We start from the raw sequence: 24,749 nt of genomic DNA, 5'->3' as shown, positions 1-24,749 counted from the left end.
AAACTAAACATGAATTAGTTTCATAATTTATAAAAATTAAAACTAAATTCAAACAAAGCTGAGCGGAATTGATCTGAATAATGACATTATTGTCTTTTTTTTTTTAGAGCTGCTTCAATTTGTATTATTACTGATTCATTACCTGTTATTACCATAGTATTTTCCACGATTCAGTGATATTAACATGAATATCATGGCACATGTCCATTAATCATTGTATTACAATAGCTGCTTTAGATGCTGATGAACTGAAATCCCTTGAATGCAGCTAATCATGAGCAGCACTGTCTATAAGCCAAAGGGATGTGCATAAATGTCAATATGACGCACTTTACTGTCATCCATCGCGTGTTTTCCAATCGACGAGAGTCTGCAGTCGCGTGCTGATCCTCGATCATTCACCTGTAATCGATTAGAGAGTCCGACTGAGATGATTTTTGATCAATCTTCCAGTGGAGCTGCCTGTGTTTTTAGCCGAATGCTAACAGAGCTTTTCCGGTTCTGGCGCGGGTGACGCCCACCGCGCTGCATGCTGGGACCTGTAGTTTCCTGGCCAAAATTAGGCATTCTAGAAAGATCATCAGTGTACACACACACACTCATCACATATTTTTATATATGTGTACACAACACCAATATAATAACTCACTGAAAGCTGTGCGTTAGCTCAGTCTTTCATGTTGTGTCTAAACATAGCAACAAAATGTGCTTTTTTAGCTTGGACTGTGTACTATAATTTATATAATATAATATTCTGGTGTTAGCAGACAGATTACACTTTCACATGTGACCAACAATTCCACAACAAATATAAAATATCATAATGAAATATTATCAAAATATTCAACTGACGGAGGTGACGAAAACCTGAATTTGTAATAATTTTAACTATCAAATACATTGACTCAGTCAATTACTGTATTAAAACAAACACAACAAACAGTGAGTATGCTATTGTTTATAAAGCTTTTATGCAAGAGTCAAGTATTGTGATATATCACTGGAACACAAGATCTGACGGTGGTGACATCTGACGGTGTTGACAAATTTGGCGTTTCTTTCACAAAACCAATGGAGTTCACGTAGAAGCCATTTAATTTGTTTCTGTTGATGCTATGCTAATGGTACCTGCTTCAGGAGAATACAATGATCTAAATATTTCAAATTATTTCCTCAGAAACTGGAAGATGGTGTTGACATATCATGGCTGTGACAGAGGAAATATTAACATTAGGATTTAAAATATTCTAAAACTAAACCTTAGCAGAGCCTGTCTGACGCTGATGTGCTCTGCAGAGGGGGCCCTTCAGCTGCTCCTGATATTCCCTGAGTTTATTACATTTTATTGAATGTCTGATAGGAGATATTATTAAGTGTTGCTTTTGATAAAAACAAGCTCTTTTTCATCATTAAAAATTTTTTTTTTATCCATTTTATTGCATATGAATGCTTGAAGCCTTCTCTGTGGACACGCTGTTTTAGATGCAGTGAGAGGACATTAATTAAAGTTAAGAGAATACTATAGTGTTACCATTCTGTTCTCACTTAGATAACGTTACTGTAATATGGCTATCAGTCAAATGGGTGCTAAATATATTATAGTTAACTAAAACTAAAAGCGTAAAAATACTTTTTTTTGTTAATTGAAGTAAAATAAAATATTAAAAAACTTAAACTTATTTTATTTCAACTAGTTGCCATGGCAACATTCCTCGTTTCCGTAAAATAACTGAAACAAAAACTATATATATATATTTTTAAAAACAACAAAAATAAATAAAAATGACCGAAACGCACAGCAAATTTACTAGAACTTAACATGAAATCAGAAAGTATCAAAATACAATCAAAATACTAACATCTCAATGATACTAAAAATAACACTCAAAATAAACACGGTATTGTACGCAGCTGGTCATCTTTATCTGTGGCTTTACTGTAAAATGAGACGGACTGAAACTTTCATGGTGAGTTTAAGGCATGTGTTAAATGAGGAATTGATCGCGGAGGGCCGCAGTGTGTGTGTGGAGACACCATGTTCTTCTTAGTTTCGTTTACTTAGTAAACTTGGTAAAAATGAGTTTAAAGTTCTGGAAATTCCATTTTTGTTTCATATTTACTTTGCTGTCATGAAATACTATGACTGACATCTGTACAAACACAGAAAACACACTCGTGTCCTGTTGAAATGTCCATGTGTAACTTTACAGTAAAATACCATGATACTGAATGATTACTGTACCACACTGTACTTAAGAGAATACTATAGTGTTACCATTCTGTTCTCACTTAGATAACGTTACTGTAATATGGCTATCAGTCAAATGGGTGCTAAATCAATAATCTGTATAAATCAGGGGTGTTATAGTTAACTAAAACTAAAAGCGTAAAAATACTTTTTTTTTGTTACTTTAAATAAGATCAAGTAAAATCAAATAGTACAAAACTTAAACTTATTTTATTTCAGTTGCCATGGCAACGTTCCTCGTTTCCGTAAAATAACTGAAACAAAAACTGTATATTTAAAAACAACAAAAATAAATAAAAATGACCGAAACGCACAGCAAATTTGCTAGAACTTAACATGAAATCAGAAAGTATCAAAATACAATCAAAATACTAACATCTCAATGATACTAAAAATAACACTCAAAATAAACACGGTATTACAATCTGCCTGGAAAACAAGGTAATACCGTGGTACTAAAAAATTATGTTAATTTTGTTGTTTTTTGTCATTACATTGGTTAGAATATAAGAAAGAAATGGAGATTTTTTTTTTTTGAAAATAGATATTTCATTCATATTTTATTCTAGGACTAAGTTATTAAAAATAATAATAATTAGGCATGAAAAGTCATGTATAGACAAAAACAAGTTTTTAGGTTTCAGGCTATTTTTAGCCAAACTTTGTATAAAGATGATTCTCAACTATGTTATGAAAGATATAACAGAATGATTTGATATACCACTCTACTTTATGGAATATGTGCGTAAAATATTCATAAATTGGAATTCGCATTCTATACAATGTATCTAAAGATTGCATCTAATTTGCATGTTAATGTGTTCTCGTGAATGTGTTCATAATGAAAAAAGAAGTATAATAACGGGAGCATTAACTTTTTCATAAGAATATCTGGAATATTGATCTGTAATTTCTTCTTGTTCCCCAAAATGCCTGATTAACATGCCGTTTGTCCTGGTGTCCAGACATTTATGAAAATGATGCCCTTGAGACTCCATAACATGTTTATTTATGACAAACAATTAGAAAATTAGCCAGATTTAAATGATGATTACAAAACCTTATCATATTTCCCTTAGAGTGCTCATTCTGTCAATATTAGCTATATTTAAAGACCAAGGAGAAAGTGTGTTTATGATCAAACCTCCAAACATCTGATATCTCTAAAAAGCCCTGAATGTGCTCATGTTTTCTACAGAGGACAGAAGTCTATGCCTGGGTCCCTTAAAGACAGCATTTCGGCTCTTCAGATGTTTGTTCACTACAAAACAAAAAGAGTACAAATAAAGCCAAAGATGGGTTAATCTGCCGAAAAGAGGAACTCGAATCGAGAATTTCCCCTCGTAAAGCTGAATGCACTCACGTCAACGTTTCATTTCCACAAATGTCTTACTTGAAGAAGAAAGAAGAAGCTGATCAGGATCATGCCTCAAAGCAGCTAGTTGTGTCGGTCAGTCCAGCGGTCCCTTAGAGACCAAAGGCCGGCTGCATAAACGGCTTAGACTAGTCTTAAAAAGTTAGTCATCTCATTTTTTTTTTCTTCAAGACTGGTCATTTAGGTAGATTTGAATTAGAAAATTAAGGCTGATTAGCACTTGGCTGGTCAAACTAGTAAAGGCTTGTTTATGCAACCGGCTACAACTATGATCTTTAGTTCCCTGTTGACAACAACAATCAATCTGATCAACGCGACTGATAATTAATGACTATTTATTGAAAACAGGGGTTCCACAGGTCTTTAAAAAGTCTTAAGTTCACACTGCAGGCAAATGTGGCCCAAATCCGATTTTTGTTAGCTCACATGTGACTCGGATCTGGTTTTCTCATGAGAGTGTGAACAGCACAAACCGCATGGGATCTGATCTTTTCAATTCCGATTTGTGCCACTGTATATGTGGTACTAAATCCAATACAGGTCCTGATGTTTCACCATGCGACCGCAGTCTGAACGGCCATGTGACTTTTACGTCACTCTAGATCAACACTCGTCACGATTCTGCGCTCATAGGAGTCGCTTCAAAGATTTTACGTACCCAAAGTTATCGAGACAGTTGCGAAAGGTAGTCAGTGGAAGTGCAGTGACGTGTCAGAACTCACAAGTATTACAGTGAAAACTCTATATACAAGCAAAACATGAGGACTCGTGTCATAAAAGTTTCAAAACTCGCAAAGTCTTTATTTTTCATATTGCGTGCATGTAATTTCGCTGGCTTCTGCAGCAGATCACACTATAAATAAATGCATAATCACTAACTTTATATCCTCCGTGTTTACTTCTGTAGGACAGCGCGCTGCGTAAGTGTTGCCAAGTCTACAGTTTTCCCGCAGAATTGGGCTACTTTTTCATTGTTGCCGTGGGTTGTTTTTCAACTCCGTGGGTTAAAGCGACCACAATAACGCGATATATGTAATATAACGCGATATTATATATAAATAATTGGGTGGAGTTTTTTGTGAAAACCTGGCAACCCTGTTGGTATTGTTTGTTTTTGCGCATGCGTGTCAGTTCAGAACCATGATCTGTTCACACTGTAAATCTGATATTGGCTACATTTAAAACAACAATGTGAACAGCTATACAAAAAAATCGGATCTGAGCACAATTGAGCGCTAAGGCTCACAGTGTTAACATAGCCATTTGGTTTTGTTCTTAAATAGTTTAACAAAAGTCTTAATTCTTCGCAATCAGTGAATGCCGAAGGATCGTTATGGTACATTTGTTGCAGATGGTTGTAAGATGCATATTTAGAAAGCCAGCTACTACTATAAACTACTATGAAAGCTTATGCTTATTATTATTTTCTAACTGATCGGACTTACGATTTTCATGAAACAGACGATCAAAACTACGAAAAGCCCCATAGATGTTCATTGAGGGGGTCAAAACTTTTGTACAGTAAGACTTGTAGAGTGTTTAAGCTGTCTATCACTAGCAAAGCTTAATGGCTACATGCTAATTCATGCTAGCAATGTGCTAATCATGCTAGCGACATTCTAAACCGTGATAGCAATGTGCAATATTGCATGTTAAAACATGCTAGCAACACATTAGCAAAATGTTAGACATGCTAACAACATGTCAATCACATTAGAAACATGCTACCAACACGGTAATCATGCTAGAAACATGCTAGCAACACACTTATAATGCTAGCAACACTTTACTCATGTTAGAAACATGCTATCAACATGCTAACAACACAGTAATCATGCTAGAAACAGGCTAACAACATGTCAATCACATTAGAAACATGCTACCAACACGGTAATCATGCTAGAAACATGCTAGCAACACACTTATAATGCTAGCAACACTTTACTCATGTTAGAAAAATGCTATCAACATGCTAACAACACAGTAATCATGATAGAAACAGGCTAACAACATGTTAATCATTCTAAACCGTGCTCACAACAGGGTAATCATGCTAACAACATGCTAATCATGCTGGAAACATGTTAGCAGCATGCTAACATCATGCTAATCATGGTAGCAACATGCTAGTAATGTTAAAACATGCTAGCAACATGCCAACAACATGCTAAATCATGCTAACATTGTGCTAGCAACATCTATCTATCTATCTATCTAACTTTCAAGCTTTTACAACTGCTTCAAACTTTGAGGCTAGGCTTTCTCAGGCCAACCTCAACGTTTGTTCACAAACTTTACTCCGCTAGTTTAGTTTATTTCTATCATCTGTTTGAATGAGCAGCTGGAAGTAGTAAAGCATAGACATTTCAAAATATTTTATGATTAAAAGTCCCTCATTATGCATAAAATCTTTTTTCTCCCTCTGGCTATTATTGGTATATTGATTACACAACATACAGTATCTTAAGTAATCTTAAATTTGATTTTAGAACAGCTGTGTTTGACGTCATTTTAGAGGTTTCAGCGTGACTTTGGGCTGATATTCACCTCAGAGACTGGAAATCTCAGTTTGTGTGTTTCGTTTACAGCGTCTCGGGCCTTTAAAGCGTCTGTGGCCTGATTTCAGCCTCGTTTGAGGCCGTTCGATGGGTCAAAGTCCTCCATGGCTTTTATCTCAGGTTGAGCTATTAACCTTCAGTCAAAAAAACACAGAGCAAACAGTTTTAATTCGCAAACACGCAGGGAAGGTCAGAGAAAATGTAAACCATGATGCGACTTGAAGAAACTGTGATGCCAATGCGTTCGCCAACAATCAGAGCTCAAGCTGAGAAAAACACTAAAATGCCCATTAATAAACGTTCAGTGTTTGTGTGCAGCTCATCAGTGTCCTAAAATGATCCTAAAACGGGAAGATCAGCCATTAGCAGATCCAGAAATAAGCGTTGTGAGAAACGGCTCCATGACGTCTGAAATCAGATCTGTGTTTTATATGTGGAAATGCTCGTCGCTCCAGTTTCATGTTATTAGAGGGAAACACAAGATGCAGAATCTCTGGTTTAATCTGCAGAAAGACGATCAAGATTTCTTGATCTTCTCACGTCAGCATGGCTTCAGTCTCGCTCACATCTGGACTTTGCTTTCACTCTTTCAGCCGTGATCCTGATGTCACGATTGACTCCGTTTACATTTTAAAAGTAATGCATTACGATATTGCGTTACTCTGCAAAAAAGTAACTAATTGCGTTAGTTACTTTTTATGGAACGCAATGTGTTGTGATACTTTTTGTCACCGGGGCTGGGCTTGTTTATTTGTTTTTAATGAGGAAAAACCCAAAAGTTATATTTTTGACAACTGCAAGCACACCAAAAGTGAAAATAATAAGCCTCAGGCGGAAGGAAGTGCCTCTGCATCTCCCATTTCTCGAACTGGAGAGCTGTTGTAATGTAAAACATTATTTGAACAAGTAACTCAGATATTTCATTGCTGTTGTTGTTGTTGTTGTTGGGATTTTCCCGTCATACAGGACTGACTGGCAGGTTTTTACGGCACACAGGGGAATTTCACTGGTTTCTGTGCAGTCCTGTACACATTAAAGAGATGACATAATTAAAGCAGACCTTTCTTGTTTTTAGCTCTCGCACACCAACAGACACGTGAACTCAAAGCTGCTGTCACCAAAATATACACTATGAAATGGCACATTCTGTTTGAATGAGCCGTTTTCGTGGTGAAATCACTGTAACGCACAAACTCTCACATATGCATATTACTCTTGGATTTGTTCAATGCCCAATTTAGACGTGAAACACTGCAAAAAAAAATTTGAGAGTTTGCGTGTGTTAATAGATGCAGTGTGACGTGAGCAGTGTTGGGGGTAACGCATTACAAGTAACATGAATTACGTAATCAGATCAGTTACTAGTAAAGTAATGCATTACTTTTAATTTTATAGGAGTTACTTCTTCAAATAAGTACTTTGTTTTCCCATTTGTGAACCTGGAGCACAAAACCAGTCATACGGGTACATTTTTCGAAATTGAGATGTATATATCATCTGAAAGCTGAATAAATAAGCTTTCCATTGATGTATGGTTTGTTAGGATAGTAGATATAACTATTTGAAAATCTGGAATCTGAGCGTGCAAAAAAATCTGAATATTGAGAAAATCATCTTTAAAGTTGTTCAAATGAAGTTCTTAGCAATGCATATTACTAATCAAACATTAAGTTTTGATATATTTACGGTAGGAAATTTACAAAATATCTTCATGGAACATGATCTTTTACGATATTGCGTTACTCTGCAAAAAAGTAACTAATTGCGTTAGTTACTTTTTATGGAACGCAATGTGTTGTGATACTTTTTGTCACCGGGGCTGGGCTTGTTTATTTGTTTTTAATGAGGAAAAACCCAAAAGTTATATTTTTGACAACTGCAAGCACACCAAAAGTGAAAATAATAAGCCTCAGGCGGAAGGAAGTGCCTCTGCATCTCCCATTTCTCGAACTGGAGAGCTGTTGTAATGTAAAACATTATTTGAACAAGTAACTCAGATATTTCATTGCTGTTGTTGTTGTTGTTGTTGGGATTTTCCCGTCATACAGGACTGACTGGCAGGGTTTTACGGCACACAGGGGAATTTCACTGGGTTCTATGCAGTCCTGGACACATTAAAGAGATGACATAATTAAAGCAGACCTTTCTTGTTTTTAGCTCTCGCACACCAACAGACACGTGAACTCAAAGCTGCTGTCACCAAAATATACACTATGAAATGGCACATTCTGTTTGAATGAGCCGTTTTCGTGGTGAAATCACTGTAACGCACAAACTCTCACATATGCATATTACTCTTGGATTTGTTCAATGCCCAATTTAGACGTGAAACACTGCAAAAAAAAATTTGAGAGTTTGCGTGTGTTAATAGATGCAGTGTGACGTGAGCAGTGTTGGGGGTAACGCATTACAAGTAACATGAATTACGTAATCAGATCAGTTACTAGTAAAGTAATGCATTACTTTTAATTTTATAGGAGTTACTTCTTCAAATAAGTACTTTGTTTTCCCATTTGTGAACCTGGAGCACAAAACCAGTCATACGGGTACATTTTTCGAAATTGAGATGTATATATCATCTGAAAGCTGAATAAATAAGCTTTCCATTGATGTATGGTTTGTTAGGATAGTAGATATAACTATTTGAAAATCTGGAATCTGAGCGTGCAAAAAAATCTGAATATTGAGAAAATCATCTTTAAAGTTGTTCAAATGAAGTTCTTAGCAATGCATATTACTAATCAAACATTAAGTTTTGATATATTTACGGTAGGAAATTTACAAAATATCTTCATGGAACATGATCTTTACTTAATATCCTAATGATTTTTGGCATAAACAAAAAATCTATAATTTTAACCCATACAATGTATTGTTGGCTATTGCTACAAATATCCCCCAGCGACTTAACACTGCTTTTGTGCTCCAGGCTCACATATATTGACTGACAGCTCTCCTGTCCCCGTGTTGAGAGAAATCAGGAGTGAGTGCAGAGGCACGTCCTTCAGCCTGAGGATTATTAATTTCACTTTTGGTGTGAAAGAGCCCTTACAGTTGCCAAAAATACAACTTTAGTTGTTTTTTTTGTTAGTAAAAACAAATAAGCAAGCCCAGCTCAGGTGACAAAAAGTAACGCCAAAGTGACGTAACGCATAACGTTCCATAAAAAGTAACTAAGTAGTGCAATTAGTTACTTTTTATGGAGTAACGCAATATTGTAATGCACTACTTTTAAAAGTAACTTTCCCCAACACTGGAGGTAAGGGTTCACGGTAGGGTTGCACAATTAATCGAATTTCTAATCGCGATTACAATTATGGATGCCACAATTAGGTAATCGTTCAAAGCGGCAATTAATCGTCCACTTATGTTATTCTGCACGCTTAAGATGCATTTTTTTTCTTTCTACATGTTATCTTAAGGGTTTTTCCCATTATTTCCCTCATTATGCATAAAATCTTTTTTCTCCCTCTGGCTATTATTGGTATATTGATTACACAACATACAGTATCTTAAGTAATCTTAAATTTGATTTTAGAACAGCTGTGTTTGACGTCATTTTAGAGGTTTCAGCGTGACTTTGGGCTGATATTCACCTCAGAGACTGGAAATCTCAGTTTGTGTGTTTCGTTTACAGCGTCTCGGGCCTTTAAAGCGTCTGTGGCCTGATTTCAGCCTCGTTTGAGGCCGTTCGATGGGTCAAAGTCCTCCATGGCTTTTATCTCAGGTTGAGCTATTAACCTTCAGTCAAAAAAACACAGAGCAAACAGTTTTAATTCGCAAACACGCAGGGAAGGTCAGAGAAAATGTAAACCATGATGCGACTTGAAGAAACTGTGATGCCAATGCGTTCGCCAACAATCAGAGCTCAAGCTGAGAAAAACACTAAAATGCCCATTAATAAACGTTCAGTGTTTGTGTGCAGCTCATCAGTGTCCTAAAATGATCCTAAAACGGGAAGATCAGCCATTAGCAGATCCAGAAATAAGCGTTGTGAGAAACGGCTCCATGACGTCTGAAATCAGATCTGTGTTTTATATGTGGAAATGCTCGTCGCTCCAGTTTCATGTTATTAGAGGGAAACACAAGATGCAGAATCTCTGGTTTAATCTGCAGAAAGACGATCAAGATTTCTTGATCTTCTCACGTCAGCATGGCTTCAGTCTCGCTCACATCTGGACTTTGCTTTCACTCTTTCAGCCGTGATCCTGATGTCACGATTGACTCCGTTTACATTTTAAAAGTAATGCATTACGATATTGCGTTACTCTGCAAAAAAGTAACTAATTGCGTTAGTTACTTTTTATGGAACGCAATGTGTTGTGATACTTTTTGTCACCGGGGCTGGGCTTGTTTATTTGTTTTTAATGAGGAAAAACCCAAAAGTTATATTTTTGACAACTGCAAGCACACCAAAAGTGAAAATAATAAGCCTCAGGCGGAAGGAAGTGCCTCTGCATCTCCCATTTCTCGAACTGGAGAGCTGTTGTAATGTAAAACATTATTTGAACAAGTAACTCAGATATTTCATTGCTGTTGTTGTTGTTGTTGTTGGGATTTTCCCGTCATACAGGACTGACTGGCAGGGTTTTACGGCACACAGGGGAATTTCACTGGGTTCTATGCAGTCCTGGACACATTAAAGAGATGACATAATTAAAGCAGACCTTTCTTGTTTTTAGCTCTCGCACACCAACAGACACGTGAACTCAAAGCTGCTGTCACCAAAATATACACTATGAAATGGCACATTCTGTTTGAATGAGCCGTTTTCGTGGTGAAATCACTGTAACGCACAAACTCTCACATATGCATATTACTCTTGGATTTGTTCAATGCCCAATTTAGACGTGAAACACTGCAAAAAAAAATTTGAGAGTTTGCGTGTGTTAATAGATGCAGTGTGACGTGAGCAGTGTTGGGGGTAACGCATTACAAGTAACATGAATTACGTAATCAGATCAGTTACTAGTAAAGTAATGCATTACTTTTAATTTTATAGGAGTTACTTCTTCAAATAAGTACTTTGTTTTCCCATTTGTGAACCTGGAGCACAAAACCAGTCATACGGGTACATTTTTCGAAATTGAGATGTATATATCATCTGAAAGCTGAATAAATAAGCTTTCCATTGATGTATGGTTTGTTAGGATAGTAGATATAACTATTTGAAAATCTGGAATCTGAGCGTGCAAAAAAATCTGAATATTGAGAAAATCATCTTTAAAGTTGTTCAAATGAAGTTCTTAGCAATGCATATTACTAATCAAACATTAAGTTTTGATATATTTACGGTAGGAAATTTACAAAATATCTTCATGGAACATGATCTTTACTTAATATCCTAATGATTTTTGGCATAAACAAAAAATCTATAATTTTAACCCATACAATGTATTGTTGGCTATTGCTACAAATATCCCCCAGCGACTTAACACTGCTTTTGTGCTCCAGGCTCACATATATTGACTGACAGCTCTCCTGTCCCCGTGTTGAGAGAAATCAGGAGTGAGTGCAGAGGCACGTCCTTCAGCCTGAGGATTATTAATTTCACTTTTGGTGTGAAAGAGCCCTTACAGTTGCCAAAAATACAACTTTAGTTGTTTTTTTTGTTAGTAAAAACAAATAAGCAAGCCCAGCTCAGGTGACAAAAAGTAACGCCAAAGTGACGTAACGCATAACGTTCCATAAAAAGTAACTAAGTAGTGCAATTAGTTACTTTTTATGGAGTAACGCAATATTGTAATGCACTACTTTTAAAAGTAACTTTCCCCAACACTGGAGGTAAGGGTTCACGGTAGGGTTGCACAATTAATCGAATTTCTAATCGCGATTACAATTATGGATGCCACAATTAGGTAATCGTTCAAAGCGGCAATTAATCGTCCACTTATGTTATTCTGCACGCTTAAGATGCATTTTTTTTCTTTCTACATGTTATCTTAAGGGTTTTTCCCATTATTTTAATTTTAGTTTTAGTATAACATTATAATACCATTCATATTTTTACTTTTTTATAATTTAAAGAAGAAACCAATCTGATGTATAGTTGACATTTGAGGCTTAATACTATAGAAAAGCACTAAAAGTTTTTCAATTAGTGTTTTCAGCTTGTTTATTTTCATATAAAAATACGGCATGCAGTTGCATCAAACAATGGTATAAACATCATTCTATGTAAATTGTGATAACTAATTAATAATCAAGGGAAGTGGCATAATCGTGCAGCCTTACGTAGGGTTGTGACGGTGAGGAAATTTTCCCATCGGTTAATCGACGTGTGACAACACCGGTATCACCGTTGGGGTGGGGGGGGGATAGTTCGTTTAAGTTTCCCTCTTTTCTTCGCTTTCAAATGGCTTGTAAAAGTGCCGTGCACATTTTACTTTCACTTTCAAATTAGCAGCAATTGGGCATTGATTCAATTCAAGCAACAACAACGTCAAACTCATAGAACTTTTATTAAAGGTCCCATATTTGACACCTTTCTGGAGTTTTATTTTAGGTTTTGATGTCCTTAAGAATATATATTTGCGGTATAAGTACCAAAAACCATCTCAATATATTTTTACAGCTCCTCTCTCAGGAGCTCTGCTGAGTACAGGTCGATTTTGGTCTGTCTAATTAATATTCATGAGCCCCTCTTCTGATTGGCCTGTTGTGTTCTGAGTGACGCACGGCCAGGCCAACCACAGGTAACTAGGGTCAGACGTCACAGCGCTAGCTGGAGGCGGCCCATTCAAACCAGCTACATAAGGAGCTTAAAATATCATCTTGTTGTGATGTTGGGTGCCAGAATCCACGTAATACAGCCTCAAATTAGAAATGTGATCACATATCTGCTGCCACTGCCAGACAAAAAACCGACGACAGCTGTGGTTAAACGCGATAAAACGAGCAGACTGGACAGAAACGATCATCAAAAATGCTGGCGTTTGCAGCGCACACTTCTTATCAGAAAAGGTTCAATAAAGTATTGCCTTTTGTTGTTATGTGCAGATTTCTTGCCATATGTCTATGTTTCTTGCATCTCACGATTATGTCGTGTATGAAATAATGTCTGTGCATGTGTGTAAAACAACACACTGACGATTTATATAGAATCATTTGTAATTGTATATACATTGTTGTGATTAATTGTGGCTGGAACAATAATGTAGCTGTAAAAATAGTTGCCTGCTGAAATTGAAATGTATAAACATCTTCATCATGACTAGATAGACACGGTGAGCTTGTCTTTACTACACACGCTAGATGTGATCATCTCATAGTAACAATCCTGTCAGATCGTCCATCCTTTGAGTGAGAGTGTAACGTTACAGGGCAGCCGATCTGGTTTCGTGGTTAAAGCTAACCTTTTCAACATGTTTCCGTGTTGTTGTTGCTCAGCAATGGCATGGACGTGATGTTGTCTGGGGGTGTGGCTAAAGGAGAGTGGGACGGTGGGCGGTGCTCGGGGGGCGACTGAAGGCGGTGACTGTGTAGTTCTGACCTCAACTTTTACATAAGTCACAACGGTTCGTGAAAAATCACAGCTACTTTAAGCAGTCTGTGTGCATTTTACTGTGGACTGACTGTTTTGAAACTTATATGGTAGTTACATAGCCGCTAGACCTCAGTTATCATGAAAAAAGCCAGGAAATTTCAGTTTTGACAATATAAGACATTTAACAAACGAATAAAAATACACCATATATGCCTAATAAAATAACAAATTACTTAGGCTACACAAAGATTAAATAGGTATATAAAACTGAAAATCAGCAAACACTGTGGAACCAAATAAATAAGAAACGAATGTTTAAAAAAACTTCCAGTCAATAGGCTTTTCAAAATCCGTGGTGCACTGTCGTTCGCTCACGGTTCGGCACGCTGCATTGAGCGTTTAGTTTTTAAAAGTGTCTGTCCTCACTGAACTAGGCTAAATGATTTTTGTTACTATAAAAAAATCTAAACGACGGTGGGGGGGCGGTGCCGCGGTAGGCAAATGACATAACCAGTGTTGCGGCTTAACACCGGTATAACCGAAAACACCGTCTATCGCAGCAAGCCTAAGCCCAAGCCCTAGTTCACGGTGTGTTTTTGTGTCTCCGCAGGAGATCTTCATGATGGAGTGCAGCGGTACAGAGGTGCATGAGGTCACGCCGCTGCCGCCTGTCTGTGGAGCCCCTGTGATGGTGTGAAAGAAACTCCCATCAGCCACTGTGCCCCAAACACACACACACTCACACACACACACATACACACACACACATACACAGGCTGCGTGTAAGTGCGTTTTTCCTCCAGAGTTTCCTCTTGCTTTTTCTCATACGCTTTTGGGCCGCCTGCCGAACGCAACCAGAGTGACATCATCAGCTGCTACAATGGGGCCGTTGATCTCCTGAGGGCCCGCCGGCAGCAGCACTGAGACACCGAGACTGTTAGCGCAGAGACGGACTGAGGGATTGTGGGTATGTGTGAGTGTGCGGCGCGGCCCGTCGGGCCCGAGGGTCTGGTGGCTCTGCTGGAGGGCGGCCTGGACCGCGTGCTGCTGATCGACTGCCGGCCGTTCGTGGAGTATAACGCGTGTCACATTCTGGAGGCCGTGAACGTCAACTGCTCCAAACTGATGAAGAGGAGATTACAGCAGGACAAGATCCAGATCAGTGAACTCCTGCAGCACTCGGCCAAGAGGAAGGTGCGTGAAACTACAGGAGTAATGCAGGCGTGTCATCTGACTCACACCCAAGCAGATGTTTAGCAGGATGTTCACGCTGCTCTTTTACAGTCACACTGGATGCTGTTTGATGCTCAAAATAAAACAAAACAGTGTTTTGGATCTGATTCGCTCATTGCATGTAAAAGAGCAGAGTGATTATCCTGCTAAACATTCGATTTAGTGTGAATCCGATGTAAAAATCTAAAACAAAAGATTGCATATTTGATGCTTTTATGGCTCATATAGTCTGATATAGTGAAAATATGGAGAAAAAACCTCCTGCAGCACTCGGCCAAGAGGAAGGTGCGTGAAACTACAGGAGTAATGCAGGCGTGTCATCTGACTCACACCCAAGCAGATGTTTAGCAGGATGTTCACGCTGCTCTTTTACAGTCACACTGGATGCTGTTTGATGCTCAAAATAAAACAAAACAGTGTTTTGGATCTGATTCGCTCATTGCATGTAAAAGAGCAGAGTGATTATCCTGCTAAACATTCGATTTAGTGTGAATCCGATGTAAAAATCTAAAACAAAAGATTGCATATTTGATGCTTTTATGGCTCATATAGTCTGATATAGTGAAAATATTAATATACTTAAATTTATTCAGAGGCTCAAACTGAGCAAAAATATGCAATTTGCTGCAAATGCTGATATTTATATGATGAGTTTGTAATGTAAATCAATGAGATCTTTATAGCAGATACTGACATAAAATTATATGAATATATAAGTCGTCACTCTATATCTCCAATAATGTGTCTTAGAAAGATGAGATTTAAATGATCCAAACATATAATTAGATTTAACTTTATTGACATTGTGCAGAGTAAAAGTACAGAGCCAATGAAATGCAGTAAGCATCTAACCAGAAGTGCAAATAACAATATGCATATAAATAAATATAAATATATACATGTATGTATATACAATAAGAATTTTTTTATGGAGTGCAAAGTTTAAGGTACAGAAGCAAAGACTGGCTCGATGCAAGTGGTTGTAAATACAAGGTGCAAATGACACCGTAGATGCAACGCAATCCATGCAGTGCTGATTGAGAGATGAACAAATGAAACAAACAAGCCATCGTCTCTCATGAGGGCCATTGAGACGCCTTAGCAACAGGTTGCCGAGTGACCTCATCCCATAGATATCTGTGCGAGTGCTCAGTCTCTGTCAAAAGTAGCGCATTACTTTTAAATTTATATTGAAATATCTGGAAGTTACTTTGTTTTCCCATTTATTGGCTGACAGCTCTCCTGTTCGGTGCTGAGAGAAATCAGGAGTGAGAGCAGAGGCACTTCTTTTCATTTTTGGTGTGAAAGAGCCAAAAATACAACTTTTTTTTTATATTAAAAAACTAAAAAACAAGCCCAGCCCATGTGACAAAAAGTGACATAATGCATCACGTTCCATAAAAAGTTATTAAGTACAGCAATTAGTTACTTTTAATGGAGTAACACAATATTGTAATGCATTACTTTAAAAAGTAACTTTCCCCAACATTGCAAGCTACTAACTAAAGTAGAAAACTACACTGACACAACTGGACAAACATGATTATAAATATAGAACGTCATTTTAACAACCAGAACACTGGAGTGACAGTATTACGGTATTAAGAGATACGGTATTACTCTAAATACAACAAAAAAACAGGGAATAAGGAGCAGATATTAACTCACTATTTCATTATGTTTGTGTGTGTGTGTGTTTTTCAGCTGGAGCTCCAGGGTCAAGAGGTCGTGGTGTATGACCAGAGCTCGTCTGACCCCGCCTCCCTCTCATCAGAGGCCTTCCTCAGCGTCCTATTGGCCAAGCTGGAGAAGAGTTTCCCATCAGTCCACCTGCTCTCAGGTTCACATCACACACCTGCACCACGACAACCAGCACTAATGCTCACACTGATAGCGGTGTCCGATTTGTGAACGAGCTGATTCTTTTCAATGAGCCTGTTAAATCATTTCACAAATCGCACTGAATGATTCGTTTACGAATTGGATTGAGCGGATTGCCGCTCGAGTCAACAACTTACTGATTCAAATGATTCAGTCAGAGCGAGTCTCCAGTGAACAACTCACTGATTCAAATGATTCAGTCAGAGCGAGTCTCCAGTGAACAACTCACTGATTCAAATGATTCAGTCAGAGCGAGTCTCCAGTGAACAACTCACTGATTCAACTGATTCAGTCAGAGCGAGTCTCCAGTGAACAACTCACTGATTCAAATGATTCAGTCAGAACGAGTCTCCAGTGAACAACTCACTGATTCAAATGAATCAGTCAGAGCGAGTCTCCAGTGAACAACTCACTGATTCAAATGATTCAGTCAGAGTGAGTCTCCAGTGAACAACTCACTGATTCAAATGAATCAGCCAGAGCGAGTCTCCAGTGAACAACTCACTGATTCAAATGATTCAGTCAGAGTGAGTCTCCAGTGAACAACTCTCTGATTCAAATGAATCAGTCAGAGCGAGTCTCCAGTGAACAACTCACTGATTCAAATGATTCAGTCAGAGCGAGTCTCCAGTGAACAACTCACTGATTCAAATGATTCAGTCAGAGCGAGTCTGCAGTGAACAACTCACTGATTCTCACTGACACACTCTCACACACACTCACACACACACACACACACACACACACTTTAACAGTGTTTTTTTTAGTCTGTTCTGCTCATATATCATTACTTTGACTCTAGTATTTGAGGTACAAACACTCAGTCCAGCTTTAGTATGACCTAATCATTACATAACCGCACACGCGTGTGTGTGTGTCACTCACCGCTGACATCACACAGGACGTGAACCCAGAGATGGAGAGGAAGTGAAGCTCGCTGGGCTTTTGTTTCGTGTGTTTGTTCCTCTTCTGCATGTTACTGTAAGATAATCAGACTGACTCTTGATCAGATACCGTATCATACGTGTTCAGATGAGCAGACGTCACTCGTCAGTGTGTGCTTGATCTAGTCAGGTGAACATGTTCGGTGTGTCTGATTTACGAACTCGTTGACTTGATTAATGTGACCCGTGTTGCACGGCTCTATTAGTGTGAATGTTCGGCCCTTCTTCACTGTATTCATATGTTTATTCATAATCATAACTTTTGACGTTTTTATTAATATTTTGAATGATTTTTTATTCTTATATTTTCTGTTTTCATTTTAATTGTGTTTACATTTTCGTGAATTATGTGATGTGCTTTTGTCATTTTTATTGTTATTTCAGTTGTAGTTAGGGTTTGTTTTAGTTCATATTTAGTTTTTCTTTAATCCCAGTTAATCATTTTAGTGCCTCAACCTTTTAGTTTTTTTAGGCTTCATTTAATTTAGTTTTTTTAACTTTTAGTCGGTTTTAGTTTTAATTGTATTTTTGAGTTTTTATTTAATTTTTTAAAATTTATTTTACAGTTAGTAATAAGTTTAGTGCTTTAGCTTTTTATAATATAACTATTTAAGTTTAATCTAAATAGTAATTTAAATATTACTATTTAGGTTTCCATTAATGTAGTTTTTCAGTTTTAGTCTGCTTTAGCTCAGTTTTAGTAGTTTTTTGTTGTTGTAATTTTTTTTAATTTTACATTTTATTTTATGGTTAGTAATTTTAGTGGCTCAGCTTTTTAAAATATGACTATTTAAGTTCAATTTAATTTCAGTTTTATTTTTTTATTTTAAAATGGTATAAAAAAAATTTAATTTTAGAGTTAGTCATTTTAGTGGCTCAGCTTTTTAAAATATGACTACGCTTAATTTAATTTCAGTTTTAGTTCAGTTTTCTATTTTAATTTTATTTATTTTTTACAGTTAGTAATTTTAGTGCTTCAGCTTTTTTTAAATATGACTATTTAAGTTTAATTTAATTTCAGTTTTAGTTTGTTTTAGTTCAGTTTTAGTTTCTATTTAATCCCAGTTTATAACTTTAGTGCTTCAACTTTTTAAATATTACTATTTAGGTTTCCATTAATATTTGTTTTTCAGTTTTAGTAGTTTTTTTTTTTTAGTTATAGTTTTATTTATTTATTTTCTTTTATAGTTAGTCATTTTAGTGCCTCAGCTTTTGAAAATATGACTATTTAAGTTTAATTTCATTTCAGTTTTTTTTATTTTTTATTTTATTTTAGTAATTTTAGTGCTTCAACTCTAACTTATTTAGTCGCCAAGGCAGAATTTCACATTTTAAGTTGTAATTTTTAATTTAGCAGTGTTCGTTCTCATCTAAAGTTATTTATAGTGACGACAGCCCGACACAAACCTAGATGCAAACTTAAAGACATGATTTGCTCTGCACACGAATCTCTTTCAGCAGGTCTTCATCTTCATGCGTCCTCATGAAACACCAGTCTGTGCTCTGTCCTGGTCCACAGGTGGTTTTGTGGCGTTCTCGCAGCTGTTCCCGGGTCTGTGTGAAGGGAAGTCCACGCTGGTGCCGTCCTGCATCTCTCAGCCCTGTCTCCCTGTGAGCAGCAGCGGGCCGACGCGGATCCTGCCACACCTGTACCTGGGCTGCCAGAGAGACGTGCTCAACCAGGTGACGCTCACTGCAGACACAAGTTACGAGCGTGTCTGACACGCGTCACACGAACTCGTGCTGAAGTCTGTGTTCCCGCAGGAGCTCATGCAGCAGAACGACATCGCTTACGTGCTCAACGCCAGCAACACCTGCCCCAAACCAGACTTCATCCCCGACTCGCATTTCTTGCGCGTGCCTGTCAACGACAGCTTCTGCGAGAAGATCCTGCCCTGGCTGGAGCGATCCGTGGAGTTCATAGGTCAGACACCATCATCTGTCTATGCGTCTTTGGAGGTTTTTACTTTTCCATTCCAGAGGGAAAATACATACAATGACCATGGCACACACATCATTTCTAGCAAAAAGCACACACACTATTGTTAATATGAATACAGTATTATTACAAAGTACGTATGCCATCAGTCCTGGAAACAAAATGATCAAATATAACAGAAGAAATATATTTTCCTGTATACAATAGAACCTGGGGAGCTAAAAAAAAGACTTTAAAGACAGTTCAGGAAAATTCTGAGCGTATTGGTTTAATACAGTGGTTCCCAAACTTTTTGCAGCGTGCACCTCTTTCTAGAGTTTGACACATGTCAAGCACCCCCACCACCGTACTCCGGTTAAACACCACACTTTTTACTGCAGTACAAGTATAATTACAAGTATTCACTGTATACAGGGCTTGACATTAACTCTTTTGCTCACCAGCCACTGTGGCTAGTGGTTTTCCAAAATTACTAGCCACTCAGCATTTTCACTGGCTACAATTTTGTTGCTGGAAAATAAAATTTTATATGACTAAAGTTACTGCATAGTAAAAGTAGTTTGAATTGATTTCCAGGTGTTTTTTTTTTTTGCCTGTAAAAAGGGCATTTCTATGGAAGCCCGTTTCCGCCACTGAATAAAAAAAAAAGGAATTGCGACTTTTTATCTCACAATTCTGACTTTTTTTCTCCGAATTGTGAGATATAAACTCGCAATTGCACTGCAAAAAAATGGCTTATCTTACTTAGTATTTTTGTCTTGTTTCCAGGGAGAAAAAAAAACTAAATTAAGTGCATTTTGCTTAAAACAAGTAAAATGATCTGCCAGTGGGGTAAGTAAAATACTCTTGTTTTAAGCTAAATGCACTTAATTCATTTTTTTCTCCCTGGAAACAAGACTAAATATCTTAAGTCAATTGGCTTATCTAGTAAAAGTATCTTGATTTAAGAATTTTTTGATATTTTGACTAGAAACAAGACAAAAATACTAAGTAAGATAAGCCATTTTTTGCAGTGTGCGAGTTAAAGTCAAATTTTGAGGGGGGAAAAAAGACTGACATGTTCTCAGAATTGCGAGTTTATATCTCACAATTCTGAGAAAAAGAGTCAGAATTGCGAGATAAAAAGTCGTAATTACCTCTTTTATTTTTTATTCAGTGGCGGAAACGGGCTTCCATACATTTCCCCCTAACCTAATAAGGTTAAATGCATGTGTCATCTTTAATATCAAATTCTTACATTTTATTAATAATTTCACTTAATATAATAAGACTCTATAGGGCTGTTACCAAGCAGCTGAAGGGGCATTTAGATGCATTTACGCAGACAATTTAATGAAGCTGAAATGTAGCATGAATGCATTAACACTGCAAAATTACAACAGCATAAATAATGCTGTGTGCTTGGTGTTTTACATCAGGTTTTTTTATTTACAAATAAATAATTTTATAAATTTTTAAATTGGAAAGTAACCCGCCAGCAGGTGGCAGCAAGTTGCCCGTCTTAATGAGCGAGTCATTGAGGCATTCACACGATTCGTTCAGACGGCTGATTCATTCAAGAATGAAGCAAGCGCCTGTCTTTATGAATGGACCACTGAATCATTGACTCAAATTATTAATTAAAAAATGCGAATCATTCAGTAGCCTAACGAAACACCGCTGACGCTGTGTGTTGCTCAGAGATGCGCGACAGTTCTGCTGCTAAGTTTGTTTGGAACTATTTTCGTGCAAAAACAGTCACATTGACATTATTGTACTAAAATGTATGCCCTAAGTCACTTAATAATAACTACTCGCTTGTTTAAAATCAATGTTGAATTTACAATCGTACTGATTTTTGGGGAAAACGGCACTCTCTTAGTCGTGTCATGTTAATTAATTAGGCTAGGCTTTATGTAATAAATATAAAAACTACTTTTTTTTTACCGCAGTATGTTTCTTCTGTGTGCAGTTGTGTTCATTTGTTTCGATTTCTCCATGAGATTGTCTCACGTGAGTCTCACCTTGTTACTATTGATTATCCATTATGAATTGCCGTTAACACCAAGTGTAATAAAATCAGAATCATTCTCGCCGAATTTTGGTGCTTCCCTAATTCGAAGTTTTAATTAGATTAGATTAAAATTCTCTTTCACTTGCCCCTTCAAAAAATGCACACAGATCAACAAAAGCATTCTCGCGCGCCCCTGCTGGTCGGTCTGTGCACCCCAGTTTGGGAACCGCTGGTTTAATATAATCAGTCCATTTACTCCAAAAAACAACAACAATCTTCTATGTAGGTTCTTAAAGAGGAAGAGAGTTTTTCCAGTTCAGTTTTAGTTTGTTTTCCTTCCAGTAAGCAATTATAGTGTTTTGAACTTTGTAAACATTTAATTTCTCCCAGATTAACTTTCACAGATTTCATCGGTCAGACACGATCATGTGACTGTAGAAGTAATAATGAGGGTCATGCTGAGAGTGGGAGGTCAGCTGACAGGAAGTGTGTTTGTGTGTTTCCTGTCAGAGAAAGCCAAGGCCAGTAACGCCAGAGTCCTGGTCCACTGTCTGGCGGGAATCTCTCGCTCGGCCACCATCGCCATCGCTTACATCATGAAGAGGATGGACATGTCGTTAGATGAAGCGTACAGGTACAACAGCAGATTCTGTGAGCCTTTACTAATCTGCATTAATTAAAGGATGAGTCTCATAGTGCTTGTTGAGCTGAATTTAATTGGTTTATTTAAAGATTAAATCATCCTTATATGAAAAGAAATACAGAAATTACTTGTACTTTTAGCTTAATAAAAGGTTCTGTTTTGCCTGGAGTGGCTCACTATGGAAGCCCGTTTTTACAAGATAAAAAGAAAGAAAAAAATTACCTTATTTTATATTTTATCCAGTTTATATCTTGCAATTCTGACTTTTTTCTCGCAAGTCTGATTTTTCTCGCAGTTCCGACGTCTTTTCTCAGAATTGCAAGATGTAAACTCACAATGTCAAGAAAAAGAGTCAGAATTGTGAGATAAAAAAATCGCAATTACCGATCGATCTCCAAGCTGTGACTGTGACCTCACCACATGTCCGTTCGCAGGTTCGTGAAGGAGAAACGGCCGACCATCTCGCCCAACTTCAACTTCCTGGGTCAGCTGCTGGACTTCGAGAAGAAGCTGAAGAGCGCGAGCGATGCGCCGCTCAAACCCCGTCCGCCGTCGGACGAGCAGAAGCCGGAGTTGCTGACGATGCCCTGCGTTCTGGCCGAGGAGCATCTGCTGGCCCGGGCGCTCTGCGGCCTTCAGCTCGGCGAGGAACCGGAGGAGAACGTCCAGCCCAAATGCTCCTTCTCCCTGGACATCAAGTCGTACGGCGAGTCCGGAGCGTCTCTGCGAGCGTTTCCCGTCGGCGAACCCTGCCAGTTCTCACCGGTGCAGGAGGTTTCAGAGCAAAGTCCAGCTGAAGATCAAGCTAACAAGATGCTCCAGCGCAGCGGCAGCGTGGATGGCGCTCCGTTGTGCTCGCAGCACCCGTCTAAAGCGGCAGCGGGCGCGCTTAAAGGCTGGCACTCGGACGTCGTCCTGGGACCCGTGGCTGGAGGCTGGTTCCTCTCCTCAGATTCGGCGCGCTTCTACTCCACCTCGGCTATCTTCAGCGGCGGCAGCTGCGCTCCGGGACTGGAGGCGGTGAGGAGGCGCAGGCGGCAGCGCAGCAGGGATGGAGGAGACTCGCGCAGGAGCTGGCACGAAGAGAGCAGCTTCGAGAAGCAGCTGAAGCGCAGGAGCTGCCAGATAGACGGCATGACGGACAGCCGATCCAGAGAGGAGATGAGCATGAGGAGCAGCCAGTCCAGCTTCTCCGGCAGCATGGAAATCATCGAGGTCTCCTGAGGACTCCACACACAATCATTTGTTTCTTTGCTTCAGATTTGAACTCGATATGGTGCCGCACAAATTAAGGCAAGAAACTACAGATGAACAGGCTGAACCTTAATATACATCGCCAGCTGACTGATTACGTTAAGAATTACAAACCATTTTTCCCTGAAATGTTGTTTAAATACACAAATGAGGCATCACTTTAATTAAACATGCACATAATTAATTTCTCTAATCAAATATGCACTTATTTTTTGCATGCATTTCCAGCATATAAATCTGAACATTTCTTAAATATGTTTTTTTTTTAACATATTAAAGGTTTTTTTCTGGAGGGGATTCTGGATTTCTCTTTTCATCAGAAAATACTGTCAACAGACATGAAACAAATACATTTTCGCCATGCTTTCAGCGTGAATGAATTGTGTCCCTGCAGCACAAAAGCAGTGTTAAGTCGCTGGGGGATATTTGTAGCAATAGCCAACAATACATTGTATGGGTCACAATTATAGATTTTTCTTTTATGCCAAAAATCATTAGGATATTAAGTATCATGTTCCATGAAGATATTTTGTAAATTTCCTACCGTAAATATATCAAAACTTAATGTTTGATTAGTAATATGCATTGCTAAGAATTTAATTTGAACAACTTTAAAGATGATTTTCTCAATATTGAGATTTTTTTGCACCCTCAGATTCCAGATTTTCAAATAGTTTTATATTTTAAAAAATTGACCCTTATGACTGGTTTTGTGGTTCAGGGTCACAAATGTGAACAAGCCCCTCAGTTAAAGCCTTCAGAATATAGATAAAAATAAAACTGTAACGTTTGGTGCATGTAAGAGGAAAAAACTCTTTAAAGAAATGGATTGGAATTGAAATGAACAGACGCAAAAAGATAAAGTGCAATAAAATAAACACTTAAATATGTATTTTTGATGTTTTCAGTTCACTAGTCTTAAAGAAGCAGCAAAATAGAGCACTAAACTGACCGGTGCATGAAAACACACTGGTTTGCCTGTAGTGTCTTGCCTTAAGAGCGTCTCTTGTCATACTTTTGACATGCATGTGTTGAATTATGATCTCAGGAAGTTGCAAATCGGTTGGAGATCTAGAATCAAACACGCACGCACGCACACACACACACACACTCTCACACACACACACTCTCTCACTCTCACACACACGCTCACACACACACACACACACACACACACACACTCACACACACACAC

General features: G+C 37.9%; 1 protein-coding gene across 1 annotated transcript; it reads left to right on the top strand.

The window, feature by feature from the left end:
- The first annotated feature begins 1,903 nt into the window (after positions 1 to 1,903).
- On the top strand, positions 1,904 to 23,998 carry LOC107568726 (dual specificity protein phosphatase 16-like). The gene is made up of 7 exons (XM_016254719.1): positions 1,904 to 1,967; positions 14,278 to 14,861; positions 16,605 to 16,740; positions 19,245 to 19,408; positions 19,490 to 19,649; positions 22,168 to 22,291; positions 22,735 to 23,998. The coding sequence occupies exons 2-7, from the start codon at positions 14,637 to 14,639 to the stop codon at positions 23,522 to 23,524; spliced, it is 1,599 nt and encodes a 532-aa protein (XP_016110205.1). The 5' UTR covers positions 1,904 to 1,967; positions 14,278 to 14,636; the 3' UTR covers positions 23,525 to 23,998.
- The last annotated feature ends 751 nt before the right edge of the window (positions 23,999 to 24,749 follow it).

This window comes from Sinocyclocheilus grahami, unplaced genomic scaffold, assembly GCF_001515645.1.
Source record: "Sinocyclocheilus grahami isolate Dianchi unplaced genomic scaffold, SAMN03320097.WGS_v1.1 scaffold1275.1, whole genome shotgun sequence".
NCBI classification, from domain to species: Eukaryota; Metazoa; Chordata; class Actinopteri; order Cypriniformes; family Cyprinidae; genus Sinocyclocheilus; species Sinocyclocheilus grahami.
The sequence above is the reverse complement of the archived record's forward strand: the minus strand, read 5'-3'. Positions and strand labels throughout refer to the sequence as shown.